Genomic DNA, 23,896 nt, shown 5'->3' with positions numbered 1-23,896 from the left:
AGAGCCACGGAAGAGAGGCACTACGTTGCGCCACGCCGGTTTAGTGCAGCACGCGGGGACTCACCAAGCAGGTGGCTCGGTTTGGGGGCGGCTCGTGGGCTGGTTAAACAGTCTCCGTGGGCCCCTTCCGGTTCCGGTTGGGGACCCCTGTGCTAGATGGAGGAAGAAGCCACCACTGCTGTGAAATAATAGCTAAGAGTGTGAATGAAGGGTCTGAAATTTATTCTGTTCAGATCTTCTTGTTTATCAGTAGGCTATCTGACTTGAGGCAGGCCAAAGTTTGCTCAGCTCCACCCACAACCCCAGTCTGCATTATGGCAATGATCAAGCAGGCCTAACTTACAGTTAATGTTTAAAGGGTTACTGAGGAAATGTATGCACTTGGCTTTGAACAATTGAAATGCACTCTTATTTCCTCATGAATGAGGTATAGTCACTAATAAGGCTAAAGGTGGGTTGTGGAAGTGAGGTAATACGTCAAAATGCAAAGGTGCACACCAAATTGGCAAAACTTGCATCTAAAGCATTTAATATGTCAACCTGACTTTTGCATAATTTATTTCATTTTAGACTGAATATGGTCTAATGGAATCACAACAGTTTCTGTAAGTGAAGCCTCTTCAATGAGAAGGTGTGACAGGCGTTGTCTAAATCAGAAATCTTTCCATTCCTTCTTCAGTCACGTGCATTATTTTTAATGAGCAGCACATGTCCTGGCATGGTCTATGATGGCTTTTAGCAATTCCCTCGTGCAGAGAAATGTATGGCTGTCTCACGCACCTGTCCATTATTATCCTTTATGAGTATGGAGGCTAGGAATTTTTCATATGTGCATGCATTACCTAATTACAGCAATTTAAAAAACAAACAAGATTATACTTGGGTGTTCACTTAATTTTACACTTCCAGCCCTGGCTCCTCTGCTGATAGATAGTAATACTCACAGAATATGAGACCTACCTTTATGTGGACTAAGAAATATCACCATACCATTTGTTTTTCTTCAGTCAAAGATTAATCACACAGCATTCTAAGCACAGCATTAAACCTGCTTCTTGGGAGATTAAAACTGTTTTGGCTAATTGCCTGTCCCGAAAACGCTTGGGCATATTTACTGCTTAAAGGCAGCTTTTTTTTTTTTTTTTTTTGAACTGAATAGCATCAGTCATGCATTGTTGCTCATGTGTTTATTGTACCAATTCCTTGGATCTAACTGTTGGCAAGCAAATGTGAGGCCAGTTCATATGGCTGTATGAATTGGCCTTTATTTTTGCCTGCTTGGTAGTCATGCCCAAGTCTAGATAAGGTTATTATGCCATCATAATCACCCTGACCAGGTATCATAATCCCAAGGTTACAACTAGAGTTGTATACATTTGGTTTGAAAAATACTGTGGGGCCAGGAAGTGGAGCAGAGTATAACCTAGAGAGGTCTAGCGGTTTGGAGTAGAGAAGATGGAATCGCGAAGGTACGTTGTAGAGCATTTTCTGGGTGAATTTGGCAAGTGATAGGATTGAGTCTGACAGAATCTAGGGCAGGTATGGGGAATATGTGGCAATCCAGTTGTTGTACTCCCAAATCCCACCGCCTCCCCCCCAGCATGGCCAGTGTTCAAGGATTACAGGAATATTATACAACAGCATCTAGAGGGCCACAGGTTCCCCAAATCCAATCTTGAGTTTACTCGCTTTTCAAGAATTAATTAACAGTGACCTGCAGTAGCATAATTTTACTGTTAAGGCGGTTTGTTATGCCCCTTAAACCCTCCATTTAAGCAATTAAGACATACTTTGTGGGGTGTTTTGAAGGGCTGCTTCTGAATATTCTGGACTGTATGCCTGCAAATCTGTGATGGTGAAACTTTAGTTCAGAGCTTTCTAAACTTTTCATGTTGGTGTTGCACTTTTTAGACATGCATCACTTTGCGAAATGGTAATTCAGTTTTACTAGCAAACCGGAGGCTAAACTAACCCCTTATAATATATATGGACACACGTTGCGTGACACACCTACACACCACAGCCAACACAATAACATGTTGTGACTCACAGTTTGGAAAGCTCTGCTTTAATGGAAGTTATAAGAAGATAAGAGGAGACATAGCAGCACCATCCTGCTTCCTACAGTGGCCAACAAAACACACCTGGGAAGGTCAGAGCATAGCTTGAAGACAATAACCTCTGTTGCTCACCAGCAACTGGTTTTCTGTAGCCCACTGCCTAAGAACTTGGGAGTTCCATATAGCCATCATGGCTAGCATCTCATTCAAAAACTATCTAAGCTTGTGGCCAGTACCACGTATTGGTAAATTCAATACATCAGATATGTCTTGTGTGAAGAATTACTTAATTTTTCCCCCCATCCTACAATTGCTGCCCGTAAGTTTCATTTGTTGAAGTGGCAGAAAAACTAATTTCTATATGGTTGTATAAATTATCCCCCCCTTTTGGTCTGATGATTGTCACGTCCAAGCATCCACCAAGTGTGAGATGAGGTCATAATCACCCTGCCCAGATACCATAACCACATAGGCACAACTAGGGTTGTTAACCAAAAAATAGTTTGATAGCAGCAGGTGGAACCAGGGCAGAACCTGAAGAGGTTTAGCTTTGAGGTAGACACAGAATGGAATCGGTAAGGTAAAGTGTACAGCCAAGGGCATTGTCTGGGTGGAATCATTGTCTGGTTATGAGGTTGATGGTTTTTTCTAGCAGCTAGTACAGGTTACCTGGTAGAAAATAACGGTCAGAGCAATAAAATACCAGCTGGTTTGCAAACCCAGTCGCAACCCTAATTTAAACAGGTTGGGTTGCTTGAGAATATTCTGGGGTTATATGCCAGCAAATCTGTGATGGTCAAACTCTGTAAACATCCCCAGCTTTTTTCTGCTGTGGTTGTCCTGTGTTTGCTCTGAATTTGTCCTTAGATTTGTGATCCAGCAGTTAATCTATTGTAAGTATCCCTTATTTTTTATGTGAATTTAGGTTTGTATATGCACAGAACATGTTCCTTTCTTTCTGAACAACTCCCTCTTACAGTGCTTTATTGTAAGTGGCTTATTAAATTTGAGGGAGTTTAGAAGTAGCACCCAGGTTTGGGAGAAGCTGCACTTAAGGTTGGGGAATGAAAAACATGAGAATTTCCTAGCGTGGTTTGCACATCATAATAAGTCAAACCACAGTTTACCGGAACTGTACAAAAATAGGTTACTCCTGGAGAAGAACTTGCAGTTGCATTGCTTTTCCTTTTAGCTTGGTGTAGCACAGCAGCTGAGGCATGTTTTCCGATCCCAGACAAGAGTTAAGCTTTTCTCTTCCTTAACCACAAGACCAGAAGGAACATGTTATATATTTATAGAAACAGGGCCTTAAGTTTGCTTGCTTATGTGCATAAGAAATTTTGTGCATCCTTTGTACAGCAACCTCTAGCTTGGTTCTGCCACAAGACCATAGTTTTATTTTATTCTTAGATGTGTTGCAGTTTTTACAGCCTTTCCTCCCTCCTTTGTAGCACATTCTAAGCAAAATCTTGTAAGAACAAAATATATTTAGGCAGCACCACTGATTTGTGCAGCTCTGTTCTCTGGTGTCTGTCTTAAAGTTGCATTATATCCTCTGTTTTTGTGCCTGGATCTTCTATAGCTCATGCATACAAACTTCTGTGCATTGAAATGTTGTTGGCCAGTTTCATTTCCATCCCCTTCTGCTCCATTAGATTCCACTACGGAAGGCCTCCCAAACATCAGGGGTGGCTTTTTGGAGTGGGGAGAACAAGGGTGATTATGGAAAGCAGCCTAAAAAATCTTGGATAATATCTAAAAGAGTTTTCTGTGCTGCCCATCATAATTAAATTAATTAACACATTATCTCCATATTGTTTAGAGGACTGACAGAAGAAGGTCCTTTTCAGAAGTAAAAAGGAAAAAAAACACATCATGTATTTGGAAAGTGAGCGGTTTATTTTGGGTGTGGCGCATGTAGTGCTGGGATTTTTTCAAGTGAATTATTCTCTCTCTTTCTGAGTTATTTGTGTGTTTCCTTCGGTGGCAAATACCCAGCTTCTCTGAAATCCCTGCCATAGAATGACTCACAGTGTTATGACTAAAGGCTGGGTCATTTATCCCTTGAGGCACACTGTTGAGTGTAATATTTCTATTGTATGCATGATGTCACAATTTGAAAGATTTTAGAATTTGCACAAGGTAGCATTTTTCTGTAAATGTTGAATATGGAGATATATATACATACACATACATACTCAGGCTTGGTGCAGACATAGTGCCAGTGATAGCTTGGTTTCAATCTCTTGTTTCAGAACTATGTTAAAAGCTGGTTGGCAAAGCATTTTTTAGAATTGCTTTAACCAACTTTTACTGAGAGTGGTTACCTCTGGTGCATATGCAATGCTGCACCATGAGTAAGAAATATTAGTTTGAAATCTGTGACAAGTACTTAATGGTACCTTTGCAGTTAATAGGATTATTTTGTTGTGAAGAAAATCCAATCTTGCCCCCTCTTGGATGAAAACTTTGTTAGCTGCCCGTTTTCAGCCAGATAATTGTTGCTTCTGTTTTGTTGTTTTTTCTTTTCCCATGAACAGGCAAGGCTTGCATAACAACTTGCCCTTTCTTGTCCTGAAAAGTCAGCAGCTGAACAGGCATCATTTTGTGTTTTTCATCTCACGTTTTGCTTCATTACTATCGGCATGTGTGAAATGTCGTGGATATCAGCAAAATGAAAACAGCAGGCATATGCTTTCAGTTATAAATGTTGTTGTTTTTCCAATTCACTTAGTATATGCTATGATGTGAAATCCTCCTTAATCTTTCCTCTGCATTACTGTGACATAAAATATTAGTGCTTTTCAAGTTCACTCTTCTAACAATTCTTTGTAGTTCTTTATGTGCATATTAAATCTGTAGAAAATGTTACTGTTTTTCCTTTTCAGTTGAAGGAATTAATTTCACTTTAGACAATAACTTTAGACTGAAGTCATGGGGAATAGCTTATCGATATTAAAGTCCTAAGTTTTTGTTGCATCTTTTGCTTGAAATACCTATTCTGTTTTAAGGAATTGGAATAGGTCTTCTACACAAAGGGAAACTTGCCAAAACGTGAACCTAAAATTAGGGAGCGAAATAAATTCAGGTTTACTCTGTGAATGATTTCAATGGTCCCTAGAATTTGTACCGTATCTCATTAATTCTGTCAGCAGGGAAATGAATAAGTCCTTTTGTCCCCTGTTGTTCCCTGAAATTACCACTGTTTACTTACCTCTTTTTATGTTCACTTCTCTTTCTTAACATCAACTCCTTTATTTTGCCTCTTAAAAAGTAATTGTATATAATATCATCTACACTGATGCACCATCTCTTAGGTAATGATTGAATTATGGGTCACATTTTCATTCAGATAGAGTACTGCATCTACTTATGCTTTGCAGGGTCTACTAGGTGCTCACTGGAGACACTATACATCCTTAGGTTTTTCTTAATTTCCTGGCTGCTGCTGCTATGCTACTTATACCACTGGGGATGGGCTTTGCTGAGTCAGTCTAGCCAGACACCAGTCTTTAAAGAATTTAAAGCCTTATAGTGCTATTGATGGAGTAACTGATTGAGAGGTGGTATTAATGGACCTTGTCAAAATTGAGAGATGCAGACAGTATGTGGACCTCTAGAAGAGATGTTCCTCTAATCGTGAATGTTAAAAAGAGACTGTGTGAAGACCAGATAATGTAAGATCTAAGGAATAATTTAACTTTTGGTCCAGCGTTATACAGACCTCGTGGAAATAAGCTGCTGGACTAGATGGGTCATTGGCATGATCCAGCAGCCTTCTCTTATGTTATTATTAAGGGCAGTTAGCCCAACCCTTTACAGGATCTCAACACATTTAACTCCCTTTCATTTCATAAAATATCCCCATGAGATTTGCCCTATCCCTAGCAGAGAGATGAGACTGCACAGTTAGGGTTTAGAAAAGAACTGAAATGACTCTGATCAAGGTATCCACTATTTTTCGCAAATAATATTATTTGAGGGAAAATTCCTTCCTGAAGCTGAATATTGAAACAGGTTGCATCCCAGGTATGGAGGAAAAAACCCCTCTTCTAACTCAACGAAAGAGTCATATCCTTCATAAATGCATCCATTGAAATTAATGAAGATCTTACCTACCACAATATTTTCCAAAATCAAACTTAAATTATTGTTTTTGTCTTGCAGGCCGGACCTGATAGACATGAATACCGTTGCTGTTCAAAGCAACCTTGCAAATTTAGAGCATGCTTTTTTTGTAGCAGAAAAACTTGGTGTTGCCAGACTTCTGGACCCCGAAGGTGAGTTAGTGAATTGGATCCTTAGTAGATCGTAGCATCAGACTGCATTGGAATTGTAACACTCTAATGTATGTATGGTAGACATTAGCTGTGTCGTGTCTTTTTTTTAAGATGTTGATGTCTCCTCGCCTGATGAGAAGTCAGTAATCACTTATGTGTCATCACTTTATGATGCATTTCCCAAAGTACCAGAAGGTGGTGAAGGCATCAGTGCACATGTAAGTAAGATATTAGCAATTATAAACTATGTTAACATACAAAACAAGCTTGTCATGGAGAAGGGTTAATTTCACTGGCAATTGAAAAGAAAAGAGGATATTATCTGATTGTTGGGATTTGGACATTCGAATCTGGCTTGGTAGTATGTGAGTAGTCTGTGCAGCTGATTTTACAATTGTGTCACCTTTTGTCGGTCATGTGCCTCCATCAGAAATCTGACCACCACATTCTGCACCAGCTGGAGCTCCAAAACCAGGCTCAAGGGAAGCCCTACATAGACTCCATTGCAATCGTGCCCTGAGGTTACCAATTACATAGACTACAGTGGTCAAACTATCCCAGGCTAGGAACCGCCATAACTGGTTGATGTGATAAAGCTAAGGTGTTGCAGTGGGTCAGTGTATCCGGCTGTTAAACCACCGGTTGGTGGTTTGAGCCTACCCAGGGACAGCTGTGGGCCGGATTCCTGTATCGCAAGGAGTTGGAATAGCTGACCTTTTGATTCTGTGGTAAAAGGCACACCTAGTCACATGGGACACTTGTGTCTCTAGTGATAGAGATCTATCCAGGAGTACCTATTCACTTTCTCCTTTAGAGGGAGTGTGACTCTGTCCAGAATGAGCATGTTGCCCCATCTCTTAGGCATGGGACCTATGCACCCAAAGCACAGTTTATTGACCCCATAACATAGGCGCTAGCTCATAATACATGGTTGGTAGGGGCATGAAATGAATAGAAGCAAAGGAGAAATTATGGCTGGGCCTAAACATCGTATTCAGTGCAGCGATGGGAAGGAGATGGATATACAGATAAGGGAGATATGAAGAACTGGGGGTTGTGGGACGAAGAGCTAAAGAAGCATATGGCTGATGTAGAATCTGAATACTAAGAGTTGCATAGAAAGTGGATTGCGCTAGTTTTGAATTGTGGGCTTCTTCCATCACTGCAGCATTATGACCAGGGAACTCAGTAGGAGCACGAAGGGCCAAGAGAGAGAGATGGCTATAGGACTCACTATCCTATTCTGAGTTGGCGTAGCTGCCCGTCAGATCTGTTGCTGTAGGCTTCCAGTGCTACAAAATGCTTTGATAGAATTTTATTCCTACTTACTTGCTAGGATGTTGAAGTCAAGTGGGTTGAATACCAGAATATGGTGAACTACCTCATCCAGTGGATCAGGCACCATGCCACGATGATGACTGACAGAGCGTTTCCAAACAATCCTGTGGAACTCAAGGTAATGTTTACATTATCAAGATACAGAATAAAGTGCATTCTGTATTAATTCTTTTAGAGGGATCACCTACCTATTTAGAGCATGATTACAAACTCCTATACAAATTAGTAACAGCCTACTTATATTCCCTTGCGTGCCACTGCTGGAGTACACAATATTGGGCTCAAAAATTCTCAGCTCTTTCCCTCAGATGCAGCCTGTCTCTTGTCCAGCTAGAGCACTGATTCTTAGTCCAACCTCACTTATAGCCAGGAAACAATCCATGAATTCAGAAGAAAAGCATTGGTAGGGCTTTCCTGGGAGTGTGGGTGGTAGTGCAAGTTGCATAATTGAATGCTTCCCAGAATAAAAACGTTCTGTTGATGGGAAGCTAGCATGTCAGAGAGAAGGCTAAGCCTTCTATTGGTCATGTTAGTTTTATTAATTAAATGCACATATCCCCCTTCCTCCCAGAGGAGCTCAAATAAAGTTTGCCATAAACTTAGTTTTTACACAATGGGTAGTCAGCGATACAGCTATCTTCTGACCTTGTAGATTTTGACCCTCAGTCGCCCCATGCAGGTAAAAAGCTTGCCAGGTCTTTCATTGCTAGTTATACATTGTGGCCTTTGGGCTCCTAGAAAATTGGGAAGAAGTCGCAGTCCTGTTGTACAGCTTCCATGTCAGTATTGAGCAGCACTGGGGATTCCCCTGGCTTGGAGGCACTGGGATGAATTTTTAACTGAGGCTGTGCGAACCATTGCCCCATCTAAATCAAAGTTTGGGGTCTGGACTGTCAAGTCACATTCCAAAGAAAGAAATTGAACAGAATTCTGTGCCAGCTGCTGTTTTCTGGATTGAAACCATGAATGCCAGTGCTCGGAATAGTCAGTATTACATTTGAATTTAAGGCAAATTTAATTCAAGGTTGAATTAGGTACTTTACAGTTTAATTCTCCTCTTCCCACTGTAAATCTAAGAAGGGGTTTGGTTAGGATAGTGAGTAAACCCACACAAACTGGTTCCACACTTATGGGCATGAAAAGATTTTCAAAAGCTTCAGTAGACCAACTATTCTGACATGACAGCAATGCTTGTTTGTTTTTCTTTAGGCACTTTATAACCAATATTTACAATTTAAAGAAACAGAAATTCCACCAAAGGAGATAGAGAAATCAAAAATCAAACACCTATATAAATTACTGGAGGTAAGCCGTTTTTTTAAAAATGGATTTTCGAATGCTGGTCTTGTTTCCTTTTATCTTGGCTTTATGTAATCATTCCTTGTTTTGAAGGTTTGGATAGAATTTGGGCGTATCAAGCTTCCTCAAGGTTACCACCCCAATGACATAGAGAAAGAGTGGGGGAAGCTAATTATTGCTATGTTGGAAAGAGAAAAAACACTTCGACCAGAAGTTGAAAGGTATGTTGGTATTTTTGTTTTACAAGCTTGCTTCTCTGCCTGCTCATTTGAAAATGGCCAGTGCGGTATTTTGCAAAACAGACAAGGGCACTTTTATTAGAATACTTAAAATCAACTTTAGGTACATTGGCAAGTTAGAATCTTATTTGATAGGCTCAACCGTTTATTATAAGAAATCCATCCAAACCTAAGCTTAATTTTATTACTAGGGTCTGCACCTCTGCTTGCTCTGCTTGCCAACCCCCCTGCCACTTCCCCCCATATTAACTTCCCAATCCTCACAGCTGCTAAACTTACTATTCACCTTCCCAACCCCATTTCTGAAGCCACTTCTTTCTTCTGTTCTGCAGTCCCTCTTTGCACTCCTGTTTTCACCTTTGCCCCCATGCCCATGTCTCCTCTCACCCTTTTGTGCAAGCCCCCTTGCACACAAAGTACCCCTGTGATAATCTCCTGCATTTCCTCTTCCCACACATTACTGCTAAGCACCCTTTCCACCTTCCGGCCAACTATGAAGCCACTGTTCTCTCCTGCTCTGCAGATTCTTTCATGCCCCTGTTTACCTCTTCGCCCCCATTCTGATGCCTCCTACTCCCTTCTTTTTTAGCAGCCCCTTGTGCATTCCCATTTTCACCTTCACTCTGCTTTTTTCTTCCACCCTCCTTCTGTTTTTCAATTCTTCTTTGAGCACAGATCACCCCCCCCCAATATAGCCATGCCTTCTCTGAATTTCTGTTCTGCAGCCCCTTTGCATATACCCACACCACTTTCACCTTCACCTTCTTTTTCCTCCATCCTTTTTCAACTCTTACTTGCACACAGACCACCTCTCTTTCTGTGTCTCTTCCTCTCCTATTTAGCAGCCCCTTTTGCACACACAACCCATCATGATATATGTTACTGTATCTTTAAGATGAGTAGATTAATAAGAGCAATCCTGTCAACTATTGAGATCAAGCAGGTGCCTTCACCGTACTCTTTTCTGCGCCTGCTAAAAACATGGTTGTTTAGACAAGCTTACCCAGATGCTTAGAAAGTTGAGGGGATTTTAATCCATTTTAGTATTTTGTATGTTTTAAAGCTTGGGTGTGAGTTTTGATTTTCTTGTTTTATATTTTTGTAAACCGTTTTGAGGCTTTTCACAATCAAGCAGTGTATACAGTTTATGAAATTAAATAAATTAATTAACTTGTTTCGTTAGGCAGCCTTTCTCAGCCTTAGGTCTCTAGACATTGTTGGACGACAACTCCCATCATTCCTAGCCATCATGAGCAGTGTCCAGGGATGATGGTAGTTGTAGTTCAAGAACATCTGAGGACCGAAAGTTGAGAAAGGCTGAGTTAGAGGATGCTAAGTTCAGCTGGTGGGTGTTGAATATATATGTGTGTTTTCTGGAAATAAAAAGCATTTCTTAATTACTACATTAAATCTGGAACTTCATGTTAAGGATAACGTGGTTGCAGGAGTGAAATGCATGACCGTGAGATCGCACCTTGTAATATTTGAGGGTTCCGCATCCTATCTATCTATCTATCTATCTATCTATCTATCTATCTATCTATCTCTATCATCTATCTATCATCTATATCTATCATCTATCATCTATCTATCATCTTATCTATCACATGAGGCAATGGAGGAATGGAAGAGGGAGAAGGTTGAAAGTTCTTTTCCCTCCCTTTCAGTAACCTTCTCGCTCTATTCTAACAACCATAGAGGTTTGAGTAAAGTGGTTGTGGAGAGACACTGAGATGACAATTGTGGATTTAAACCAGGTATAGGAAAACTCGGCCCCACAGATGTTTTTGAGACTACAGTTCCCATCATCCTTGACTACTGGTCCTGTTAGCTAGGGATGATGGGAGTTGTAGTCCCAAAACAGCTGGAGGGCTGAGTTTGCCTATGCCTGATTTAAACTATGGTAGAAGTTTAAGTAAAGCAAGTTTTGTAGTAGGAGACAAGCAGGGCTTTGCTCACGAGGATTTGCTGTGCAAGGGGTAAAAGCAGCATGGGAATGAAAGAACTAAGCCCTTCCCATCTCTTCTCAGTTGCAGCTTTCATCCTCCACTTGCTTTACAGAGGTTTCAGTGGTGATGGAGGGAAGAAGGACTTGTACTTAAGAAAGTTGAGGCTGTGTATTAAGAGAACTGTATTTGCCTTGGTGTGTGGGAGAGGAGAAAATGCCAGTCCCTAGGGGACGCAGGTGGCGCTGTGGGTTAAAGCCTCAGCGCCTAGGACTTGCCGATCGAAAGGTCGGCGGTTCGAATCCCTGCGGCGGGGTGCGCTCCCGCTGCTCGGTCCCAGCGCCTGCCAACCTAGCAGTTCGAAAGCACCTCCGGGTGCAAGTAGATAAATAGGGACCGCTTACCAGCGGGAAGGTAAACGGCGTTTCCGTGTGCGGCTCTGGCTCTGGCCAGAGCAGCGATGTCACGCTGGCCACGTGACCCGGAAGTGTCTCCGGACAGCGCTGGCCCCTGGCCTCTTAAGTGAGATGGGCGCACAACCCCAGAGTCTGGCAAGACTGGCCCATACGGGCAGGGGTACCTTTACCTTTACCTTTAAGAGTAAATCTAGTCTTATAAATGATGGAGGATGTGCATGTAGGCTATACTTGCTAAGTCAATTTCAATATAAAATGGGCTTCCCAAATGATCAATTGCTTCCCATTGTTCATATAAGCAGTTTGGGATCCCATTTTCCAAATGTTTTTTCATTGTGATAAAGCCCTTTCATTGTGACTGGAACACAATAGTTTTCACATTATATACCGGTAAATATTAGGTCTCTTTCACAAATCTTCTTGACCTAACAAAAGTGGTGCTGAAGTCAATAGATAGGGAGCTGACATGTCACAGGATCATATAGCAATAAGTTTGTAGTATACTTTAATGCAGACATGGATCACAGGCAACCATGCACCCGGAGTTAACACGTGTAGTTACATGCTATTCAGCAGTCAGTATGCTTTTTTTCCGCCAAGCATGCAAGAGCCAAATAGCAAGCCAGCACAGTCTTTTAAGGAAAAGCTCAACTTGTTTATAGCTTCAAGCAGCAATGGCGTGATATGGGTGGGGTTTTATAGAACATGAAATGATTGAATAATAGGAGTAAGAGAAGATAGTGTGCAGGCATCATCCTTGAGGGTTAACAGAGGAAGATCCCAGCTGCTCATTTACCATTTGAAACATGAATAAGAATTGAGATTTTCTGTGAGCTGAAAGCTAAAGAATGCCATTGGATTTCATTTTTGACATTAACATGATTACTGATTGCCAGGAGGAGGCAAAATACATATACCAACTTTGGCAAACATTCTGAATTACACACACACACAGCCCATAGTGACGAAGCAGTCCAAATAATTGATTCACTGTCACATTTTAAACCACAGTATCTCCATTAAATTCAACAAAGTGGCATCAATATGGCAAGGCAGGCACTAATTTTCCTGTTTAAAAGATAAAGATTAATCTTAATATTTTGATCTGATATTTTAAAAAAATAGATGCATGTTGTATGTACTTAAAGTGAACAAACCACACATACTTAATTTTAGTTCTTTCCAACAAAGGCTATGTATAGTTTTAAGAGGGACATAGCCAGAACATAAGCTTTAATACTGTTTATAGCAAATGTCTAGACTGCTGTGTATGGGGCCAATGGATGTTTTGGGAGCAGTATTTCTGAAGCAACATTTCTGAAGCAAAGTGGGCATGGACCTGGATGAGAAACTACTGAAAAACCTATGCTAAGTGTAGGGAGACTAAAGGTTGTGAAACTGTTGAAGGGGAGTTCCCTCCCCACTCCTCAAATCGTTTAGTTTGTTGAACTTGGATGAGACTTACATAAAATATTTGGCATCCCTCTTTCCGAGTGAACACCCTAATCATTCTGATTAGTCCATACTTGCACAGGCAATTCAAGCTACAGAAGCCAAGCCCACGTTGGCATATATAGCTGAAGGCGAAGTCTTCTGAAGAGGAATGAGAATGCTACTTGCAGGGCTTTGAATATGCATGCTGAGACCTATTTAAGGATGCAGAGCTTGGTTTTTGTCCTTAAAGCCATCTAGTCCCTGGAAGCTGTATGTTTTTGCAGGCATTTTGTCTTCTCAACTTTTTTAATGACCAGCGGGATAGCTTTCTGGCTGTAAAAAAATGAATGTGAACAGTTACGGCTACCACAGCAGTGACTCTGTATTTAGTAACAGCACTAGCACCCGGACCAGCATTGATTCCAATGAAAACTTCTTGTCTGTTAACTGTGGTCCTACCCTTGTTAATTCTTGTATAAGCTTTGGCAATGGTCCCAAGGAAGGAACCAGGTAAGTGCTGGTATTATTCTGCAGAATGTGGTGCATTTTTATCTGGTAGCAGAATTGAGATGTTAATGACCAGCCCCATGTGATTTGTCTTAACTTCTGACTTCTTTTAGGTTAGAAATGCTGCAGCAGATTGCAAATAGAATTCAGCGAGACAGCCTAGGCTGCGAAGACAAACTAATGCTTGCTCGAAATGCTGTGCAATCAGTAAGTCTATTTGGATAGCTAATTTCCTGTCTCCTTATCTGTATAAAAAAGCCCCAGCATAGACCACTGGATAAAGGGGTGGAGCTGGAGTTGTAAAATCTGGATTAATATCCTTGCACAGAAACATACTTACTAGGTGACCAGTACCAAATCACCATCTGTTGGCTTGAGGTCTTCTGTTTGTATAATTGGAATTTCCACAACATCTCTTGGAGTTGTGAGGATGAGAAGAATACCTCTGATGGTTGGCAGGCGCTTGAACATACAGTGGTACCTCGGGTTACATACGCTTCAGGTTACATACGCTTAAGGTTACAGACCTAACCCAGAAATAGTGCTTCAGGTTAAGAACTTTGCTTCAGGATAAGAACAGAAATTGTGCTCCGGTGGCACGGCAGCAGCAGGAGGCCCCATTAGCTAAAGTGGTGCTTCAGGTTAAGAACAGTTTCAGGTTAAGTACGGACCTCTGGAACGAATTAAATACTTAACCCGAGGTACCACTGTACTGGGATATCCTAGAAAAGCATGCAACTTATTTCATCAGTTGTGTGAAATGGAGGTGGACGCTGATGTTAATAAGTGGCAGACAAAGTGGACAGGCTTAAAGAATGTTAAATGTTTTAAATTCATACACTTGTTGGGTTCCAAGGTGATTTGTTTTTAGGGTGGAGAATGTATGTTCACAGCCTCACTTGAGAATAGCATCTGTTTCCACCCTGCGAATACTAAGGGTGGAGACAATTCTTAGGAAGAATACAGGTGCTATAATTTTGCAAGCAAGGTTTGTGAAAATGATTAAAAGTGCATGTATGCTTTTAGGCAATATTCTCCAAGTCCTAGGTTTTAGAGGGGTCACTCTGTAAATCCAGGAGTTTTCTGTTCCTTATAGTATCCAAGAATTGGATGGTTTTTTTAAATAAAAATATTAATGAGTTTGTAAGAATGTGGTCATCTGCATGGAAATGTCATGCGGCAGGTTAATAAAGCTTGTGGTTGTTGTGGTGGAGGATGACTTACAATTTCTAGAATGGGTGCAAAGGTTATGTCCCTAACAATACTGCCTATGGCTTAGACCCTTGAGGATACTAAAAAGGAACTCCACAACCCTGTCATGATATAATTTTATCCAGCTACCACCTTGCAGTTAAAGACATCTACCTCTCGATAGCCAAGTTATAATACCATTTAAAAGCCACCAGCAAATCTCCTATCACTGCTTTCCTCCAGCCTCCAAACCTACAAAATGCTATCAGTCCTTTGTTACATTATTGTGACTCCAACCATTGCATCAGCTGTAGTTATCTTAGGGCAAATGCCATCAGCAAAAACAGACTGTCTGGCAAATCTGTTCAGTAAAAAGAATATCGCCTGCAAGACTTTGCAAGTCTTTTCCCAACAATCCTTATTATCACCATATATTCCCTTTGACTCTGCCAAGTCTTGACTTCCCTCCCTCCCTGCAGTTGCTATATTCATCACATTTTTGAAAGCACTTCAGCCATAACAAAGAGAAAGCTTAATCAACCTTGTGGGAGGCATTTTAATGTAGTAAGTTGAAACCACTCAGAATGGGAAATTTTTCCAACAGAAAAAAGTCTGATCCTGGGACACTTGAAGTCTTTCACTTTGCTGTAAACTCTCTCGATTCTCATCATTCTTAAGACTATCACCTTAGTTTCCAATGACTGACTTGAAATCTAGTGTTGTTACTGATGAAAGCAAAAGCTAAAATGTTTAATATTTTAAGTGTCACAATCTTCACACACACACACACACACACACACACACACACACACAGATTATGGGTTTTTACACATGAACATTGGTTTAGCTAAATATCATTGTCACCTTATTTTGCTGCACACACTGGACGAAGCATGCTGTTTTATGGATATATAAAAATGTAGATTGGTAGCCAAAAAAAACCCCAAGTATCTGGGAGGTATCTGACTGTCATACTCAGATTAGATCGATTGAAACAATGGACTAATTTAAGTCTGCTGATCTTAATGAGTTTATTCGGAATATGATTTAGTTGGTCATCACCGTGATAATATGACTTTCACCTTGGGTTTTTCTTACCATGTACGTTAATCCACAGATAAACATTGTAAAGCATGTCTGAATAAAGATAACTATTGTAAACTATTGTAACTGTTGTAAATTTCAGGATATGATAATGGTACAAAATATGCCATGTATTTTATATAAAGTTTCTTCTCCAGTTAAATGCATGATTAAATTCAATTTGTATTTTTAACACAGGATGCAAAGCGATTAGAATCAGGTCTGCAGTTCCAGAATGAAGCTGAGATCGCAGGTTATCTACTTGAATGTGAGAATCTGCTGCGTCAACAAGTCTTGGATGCCCAGATTCTTATTGATGGAAAATATTATCAGGCAGATCAGCTGGTCCAGAGGTTTGTGCATTTATGTTATGTAGAAATATGAGCTTATGTGAATACATGCTTAAGAATTTATTCTCTAGCCTGTGAAAGCCCCTTTTCTTTCTTTTTTTGATGCAGAGTAAGCTGTGTAGACAAATGACAATACTTAGTTGTAACAAGCTCTACCCTCACCTGAGTTATATATTTTTCTTTTCTTTTACTAGTTTATTTTGGGGTTTTTTTTCCTTTTCAGAATTGAAAATTAATGAGATGATGTTATTATGCTATTGATAAATTAAATAACATGTAAAAAGAAAGAAATAGGTGCATTCATCTTATGTCCTATCAGTAGCTATGCAAAAGCATGATGAAGGCTGCAGCTGGCAATATCTGCAATTTTAACAGAAACACACTAAAAGTAAAAGGATGCCCACATACACCAGAAATTTCAGTCTCCCAGATGTAACTAAAATGGTCCTGAACTAGATAACTTAAATGGCATGGCAATATGGCAAAACCTTTTTCCTCTGTAGATTGTGGCTTGGCTACCTGGATCCTTACACTAAACGGCTTATTGGATTTTGCAAGCATCTCTGACTTGTAGTTTATGTCTAAGCTTTATTTTCATTTTAGCTTAACCGTAGCTTGCCATGTTGTCTAACCTGAACTGCGGCTAAGCTGAAATCCAGCTAGTGGAAACAAGCCAATTTCAAACCACACATTTTCCCCCCTAACCATAGTTAAGATTAACCACAGTTTGGTTACACACTAAACTGCAGTTAATCCAAAACTGGAAGTGGAAGCTTCCAGTCTACCATGCATGACCAAGCTAGAAAGAAGAGAGAAAAGGGAGAGTGCATAAGCCCAGGTGGAGGCTAGCCTTGTTGTCATGGAACATCAGCCCATTTCAATATAGCCATAGTCTGCAACTTCTTAGTGCACTAGCATGATCTCCTATATCCTATATCCTTGGCTATATTTATACAGTGCTGATGCTTTGAAATATTGCCAGTTGTTCTCCCCACACCCCACAGTAATATCTATGCCCATAAATGATTGTCAAACACAGGCATTTAAGTATCTGTCTCTTTAAAGTGGTGTAGTGGTTAAGAGCGGTATACTTGTAATCTGGGGAACCGGGTTTGCTTCCCCGCGCCTCCACATGCAGCTGCTGGGTGACCTTGGGCCAGTCACACTTCTCTGAAGTCTCTCAGCCCCACTCACCTCACAGTGTTGGTTGTGGGGGAGGAAGGGAAAGGAGAATGTGAGCCGCTTTGAGACTCCTTTGGGTAGTCATAAAGCAGGATATCAAATTCAAACTCCTACTACTACTACTACTACTACTATTCTTCTTCTTCTTCTTCTTCCTGCTAATGAACAGAAAAACTTTTCCAAAGCTGAATTTTCTCTAAATTTGTCCCATTGAGCTCAATGTGATCGAGCAAGTTTTCACACTTCTTTGGTCCATCTGCTCCCACGGATACATTCACATGCAAAAATGTATTGTAGAAACTGCATTCTCCAAAGATACAGCCCATGAGCTGAGGCGAGGCAGTTGCAGATCAGGTGGCAAATCTGGGGCCTGAGGAGTGCGCTGTGCCCCTGCCTCCACCACTGCCACGCCCCTACGGCTGGTGCGTGCTGCTGCAGTGGCTGTCTTTCCTGCTGCTGTTTGTTAAGGTTGCTGTGAAGTGGGTGCACTTAGAGCAAAGGGCCTAACTTGGCAACAATGGCAGCAGTATAGGGCATGCCCAGCAGTGGGGTGTGTGACAGCAGCGTGGCATGTCCATGGAGGAAGAGGAGGGGGCATGGCATGCCCGTGGCAGAGGAGGTTGAGGGGCGGTGGTGGTTTGTTTGGAGGTTTTTTTGCCTCAAGCACCAATACCTCCTGAGTCAGCCCTGACCCCCACAGCTTCTCTGGGGAGAGTCTTGCTACTGTAATAGACTGAACACTTTCCATCTTGATTGTGGAAATCACTACTGATTGAGGAGGATCCACAGAGAATCCAGTTCACAATAGATATTCTTTTTGTGCCTATGTTTAAAGAGATGCTTGGGAGGCATCACACAGAGACAAAATGGATCCCTTCAATTTTCTCTTACCTTATAATAGTTGTGTTTGAGGCTACAGTTGTTACAACAGTACTGTATATTAATTTAATACTTACATTCTATTCTTAAAGAGGAGGATGAGTTTGATCCTGTCTCTGCCTTTCCCAGAGGCACTACTTTTCATTATGATGGCTTTATTATGCCCAGACACACACTATTACTTGGCACATTACCATCTAGCTCCATTGCACTTTAAAATTCCTAATATATCTATCACTTTATCATCAAGGTTTACCGGAATGTGTGGATTGAACTCTTAATAACAACCCTCTCCTTTTTTATTTTACACAAAATACAAGATAGTTTCATTATTCTTTGTTTTTGAAATGATGAGAATTCATGAAAATCCCGAGACGATATCCAGATCTTTTCACTTCTACAGTAAATGCTTTTCTGGTTTTTGAAACAGGGTTGCAAAACTGCGAGATGACCTTATGGCCTTAAGAGCAGAGTGCTCCTCAATCTACAGCAAGGGGAGGACACTGACTACAGAACAGACCAAGATGATGATATCAGGAATAACACAAAGCTTAAACTCAGGATTTGCACCAAACTTCAGCCCCAGCTTAAACTCTGGACTGAGCCAGGGCTTATCACCCTCCTTGACATCATCGAGTCTAACATCAGGTTTATCATCGGGTCTTTCTTCAAGAATGACTCCCGCCATCACCCCAGGATACACCCCAGGTTTCCCACCACGGTTAATTCAAAGCTACATAACAGGAGTTGACACTGGTGCACTGCAAACACTCAAATTGATGCAGATCCGAAAACCTCTGATGAAATCGGCATTTATCGATCAGAATTTAACAGAGGAGGAAGTCAACATGAAGTTTGTTCAGGATCTTCTCAGATGGGTAGATGAAATGCAGGTAACATCTTTACATGTACATTTTTTTAAAATTTTCAGTCTGTGCCTTAACATTTTTCTCACCCCTTGAGGGCTCGACTTTAATTTTCAATTTCTGCTTTCAAGGTGCAACTTGATCGAGCTGAATGGGGTTCGGATTTGCCAAGTGTTGAAAGCCATTTAGAAAATCACAAGAATGTCCACAAAGCTATTGAAGAATTTGAGTCAAGCCTTAAAGAAGCAAAAATCAGTGAGGTACAGCTTTTTTGGGGAGGAGTGTTGTGGTTATATTAAGTGTGCAGGGATTTTGTATATTAAGCAGCATATAAAAATTAGGAATATACCCGACACATACACATGTGTGCAATGTGCTTCATATATATATATATATTTCATATTTCTTTGAACCAATTTGTTCTTTACAGATCCAGATGACTGCTCCCCTTAAACTCAGCTATGCAGACAAATTGCACAAACTGGAGAGCCAATATGCAAAACTCTTGGTAAGATTGCAGTCCCACCTTTTATTTGGATGCCACTTTGATGACAAAAGGTTTAAAGTAAAAAAAAATGGATTTCTTTTGCTATCTTTTTCAAGAACACCTCAAGAAATCAGGAAAGACACCTTGATACCCTTCACAATTTTGTATCTCGCGCTACCAGAGAACTCATATGGTTGAATGAGAAAGAAGAGGAGGAGGTTGCATATGACTGGAGTGAAAGAAATACAAATATAGCACGGAAAAAGGACTACCATGCAGTAAGCATTGTTAAAATAGTCAAAAATAAGTATTGAATGTGACCTCTCTTTCTATTTGCTCCTGGCTTCTAAAGCTAATTGTCTTTTTATTTGGAAGGAACTGATGAGAGAACTTGATCAGAAGGAAGAAATTATCAAATCTGTTCAGGAAATAGCAGAACAATTGCTATTTGAAAACCACCCTGCAAGGCTAACTATTGAGGTAGGTTGTTAAGCATAACTTAGGAATAGAAACAGAGGCTCTCAAGGCTCTTTTTATGGGCTGCTGAAACAGAATATAGACTTGTTTTTTGGGTGCAGTCTGTAGTCCCCATGCTTCATTTCCAGAAAATGTTCAGTAAAATAAGACTTTTTGATTTCACAGTCAGGCTCTAATAGACATGTCATAAATCCACTGCCCCAACTGTACAGTGGGGAGGGGGTTATTGGTTGGTTGGCTTTGCTCTTGTTTTTGATAATGTATTTTGTGCTTTTATATTGAAGGGTGGTATACTGTGCAACATTAATAATAAATAATAATAATACTGGAAAAATGAGAAAATGACAGAAACTGAAACAGACAGATTCATCAATTTGTTGCAGTGTATTGTAGTTCACAAAAGCCTATCTTTAAAGTGCAACAGCATACACTTAATTTTGACATGACATGACAATGACATGAAATAAATGGAACCACAACAAAATGTAGCATTTATGGAGGGCTGCTTTTCCAAGGGCTGGCCAGCCATACATTCTTGCCAGTTCCCATGTCCAGCCAGTCAACCATACCCTCTTGCGAGATACTCCATTTCTTTCCATTTCTATCCTTCTCCTCCTTGGCCCCATCCCAGATTTCTGTTGTTAATGCTTTTGTCCATCAGATGCTCAGCCTTAGACACTTTACTGAGAGCTATGTTACATCAGTTCCCATAAATATTCCAGTGAGGCTGAGTTTTGTAACCTGTGACAGGGCAGTGGTTCTGTGTTTTCATTTGACAGGGAACTTCTAGGCCTTTCTTACGTGCAAAGGTTTCATTAGATTGCTTCCATTTAAGGTGTGAAGTTCAGGCACTTGCTGTTGCTCATAAACTCCAGATATTGTTTGGACATTGAATTTATTTCCAGACTGGCATCATGTCGTGTGCTTACAATGTGTGACTTGATTCTAGTCCAAAATGCATCTAACGTCCAAACAACACCTGGAAATTTATGAGTGCTTCTCCTTTTGGTTTTAAAATGCATGCTAACTACTACAGGTGCCTTCAGATGTCCAAATGTGATCACGCGATTGTCAGTTAGGAAACTAGCATGTGTACAAAGCAGATAGTCATGCAGGGTTTGTGCTCTGAAGCAATAAGGCTTTTATGCAAGAAGATAAGCTCTATGATACTTTCAGGCTATTAAGCAGTACAGTGGTACCTCGGGTTACATACGCTTCAGGTTACATACGCTTCAGGTTACAGACTCCACTAACCCAGAAATAGTACTTCAGGTTAAGAACTCTGCTTCAGGATGAGAACAGAAATTGTGCTACGGCAGCAGCAGGAGGCCCCATTAGCTAAAGTGGTGCTTCAGGTTAAGAACAGTTTCAGGTTAAGTACGGACCTCCGGAACAAATTAGGTACTTAACCTGAGGTACCACTGTACTGTTGGGGCTGATGCTGCAGGGGTTGTTTCTATGTAAATTAATACTAGATATATCCTATTGGTACCTCCTGAAAGGTTTGTATTTATAGACAAATTCAGCCTGCATTCAGATATCACAATTCACCATCATTTATCTAGAGAAGGAACTAGCTGGAACAAATCTTGGACTCACACACTTCCTCTTCCACCTCTGGTGCAGCTGTGAGGAGATTGGAAACTTTCACTTTTGATCAATCACAATTTAGTCTGATGTCTGAGCCCTAGACGGAAGTAAACTTTTAACTATGGTTTGTTGAAATAAGGTAGCTTGATGACTCTATGGTTTGTGCTCGACTTGTTTCAAACAAGCCATAGAAAAGGTTAGCTCCAGGTGGAACGACAAGCTGCAAGTAATCAAAAAAAGAAGAGAAAGCTTTCAGAAATCTTATTGCAGTTGCAGCAGAGGAGGGGGGGCATGTGAGTCTTTATTGTGGCTTGTTTTCATAATGATAGAACAGATCAATTTCACTATCTGTAGGGTATTTAGCAAATTGAGTTGAAATTCGTCTTCTAACAGAGAACAAGGCACCCACTGGTTTCCATGGGAGATGCTTGAGGAGAATTCTAAATCTACAGTATTTAGAGCAGCCTCTGCTGGCCAACAATATTACTGTTCTACCATAGCAGGGATAGAGCAAATACTGCATTCAAGAAATTCAAGTTATAAATGACAGTTATTTTAATAAGTAAATTGTTCAGAGAGTTTTATTGCTTTTTGTAGAGAACTTGATATTTTGAGAGGCTGGTGTGATTTCTTTTCCTGCTGTTATAACAAGTCGAAGGCATTTGAGTAGGAAAATTGGGCAGGGCAGGGGCTTCAATTCCTCAAATCTCCCCCCTTCAATTGAATTGCTTCTGTTGCACAGCGAAACATGACTGCTTTCCTCTGCTTGTATCCCTAAGGCCTACCGAGCTGCAATGCAAACACAGTGGAGCTGGATTTTGCAGCTTTGCCAATGTGTTGAACAGCATCTGAGAGAAAACACTGCATATTTTGAGGTACGTAACACATGGGTATTATTGTAGAGTAACCACAGATTTAACTCTTAACAGCATCAAGAAGAAAAAAGATTTTAAAATGCTTTTTTATGCCAAATAATAGCATATTGACCCTGCAATAAATCTAAACCAGAATTTTCACATTTCACAGGACTTCCTATTTTACTGCTGCAGACGTCTGTAAAAAGTGCTGTGTTATTTTTATTATGAGTTTTGTTGCATATTTTTTCAGAGTGGATGTGAACTAAAGTGCTTAAGCTACTTTTTTTCACACCAATATTTTCATGTGGCTCAAATGGGCCAAGAAATTGAGTAACCTATCCCACTTGATTTTAGAAGCAATTATTATTTTGCTGCATGTTCTGAATTCTCTATTCAAACAATACAAACCACACCACAATCATCAATGAGGAAAAACATATGTGAGTGGCGGGAGAGGGACAGGAAAGGGAAGAAGAAACTTACTCAGGTTGCGCTGGAAAGAAAGTCCCTGTACAGGAATTATTATTTTTCCCAACTGCAAAGAAATAATGCATATACAGATCATTAAAAGGGTACCCAGTTAACTTCATAAGTATCTGGGCATTGCAGACTGTTGTAAGCAGCATGTTTGAAGGCAGAGAGAGTTGTTAACTTTGCAGCCCAGTGGGTAAAGAGGACTGGTGGTTTTATCCCCTTTGGTGCTGGAGTACCCTGGGGTGAACGGGCTCATTTAGTTTTTAATTGATTTTAGAAACTTATACCTCCTTCATCTAATAAGAAAGTATACCACACTGTTGGATTATCAGCCTGGGCTTCAGACTGCTGTACTGACTACTCGCTTGAGGACGGAGCTTGCAATGCTGTATTTTTTAAATCAAAAGGTGTGGGGTTTTTTTTTTTCATTTTAGTTTTTCAACGACGCCAAAGAGGCCATAGATTACTTGAAGAATTTAAGAGATGCGGTTCATCGAAAATACAGCTGTGATAGGTCCAGCAGTATTCATAAACTGGAAGATCTGATCCAAGAGTCAATGGTAGGTATCATCCATACATACTCAGCTAAAGCCATTTGTGCTCTGCTAGCAGAGTACTAAAGGTAGACAGTTAACCCAAACGTAAAGGAAGTCTCATCACAAACTGTTCTTTCTTACGGGGAACTAATCTTATCACCATTATTTCCACAATTGTAGCTTCAAAAATTCTAGCTTCAATAATAATAATTCAAGAAGCTCAATGTCAGTGAAATATATGGATGAGATGTTTCTCATAATTCCTGATGACCATTTTTGGCAGTATTCTGTACCTTTCTGTTTCCACCACTGAAGAAGAGCAGTAATTGCAGCTCTTGACTGATTTGGGGCTTTTGGACAACCTATATACTGGCTTTTAGTGTCAACAGATTGCACAGTGGCCAC

The 23,896-nt window shown here is 40.5% G+C and overlaps 1 protein-coding gene across 43 annotated transcripts in view; it reads left to right on the top strand.

Annotated features, from left to right (window-relative positions):
- Positions 1-23,896, top strand: part of LOC310840285 (dystonin-like) — a 298,340-nt gene that overhangs the window by 118,532 nt on the left and 155,912 nt on the right. For 38 of the 43 annotated variants that reach the window (XM_083729601.1, XM_083729632.1, XM_083729623.1 and 35 more), the window contains 14 exons: positions 6,228-6,340; positions 6,452-6,558; positions 7,677-7,796; positions 8,888-8,983; positions 9,071-9,198; positions 13,633-13,726; positions 15,992-16,146; positions 18,635-19,097; positions 19,202-19,330; positions 19,501-19,578; positions 19,674-19,835; positions 19,933-20,037; positions 22,404-22,499; positions 23,390-23,515. In XM_083729601.1, coding sequence (XP_083585727.1) covers positions 6,228-6,340; positions 6,452-6,558; positions 7,677-7,796; positions 8,888-8,983; positions 9,071-9,198; positions 13,633-13,726; positions 15,992-16,146; positions 18,635-19,097; positions 19,202-19,330; positions 19,501-19,578; positions 19,674-19,835; positions 19,933-20,037; positions 22,404-22,499; positions 23,390-23,515 — 1,972 coding nt within the window. Of the gene's footprint in view, positions 1-1,372; positions 1,470-6,227; positions 6,341-6,451; positions 6,559-7,676; positions 7,797-8,887; positions 8,984-9,070; positions 9,199-13,127; positions 13,523-13,632; positions 13,727-15,991; positions 16,147-18,634; positions 19,098-19,201; positions 19,331-19,500; positions 19,579-19,673; positions 19,836-19,932; positions 20,038-22,403; positions 22,500-23,389; positions 23,516-23,896 lie in introns of those variants that run through there. The other 5 variants (XM_083729628.1, XM_083729618.1, XM_083729637.1 and 2 more) reach the window with 3 other exon arrangements.

This window comes from Podarcis gaigeae (assembly GCF_964106915.1).
Source record: "Podarcis gaigeae genome assembly, chromosome: 3".
In the NCBI taxonomy this organism is placed as follows: domain Eukaryota; kingdom Metazoa; phylum Chordata; class Lepidosauria; order Squamata; family Lacertidae; genus Podarcis; species Podarcis gaigeae.
The sequence above is the reverse complement of the archived record's forward strand: the minus strand, read 5'-3'. Positions and strand labels throughout refer to the sequence as shown.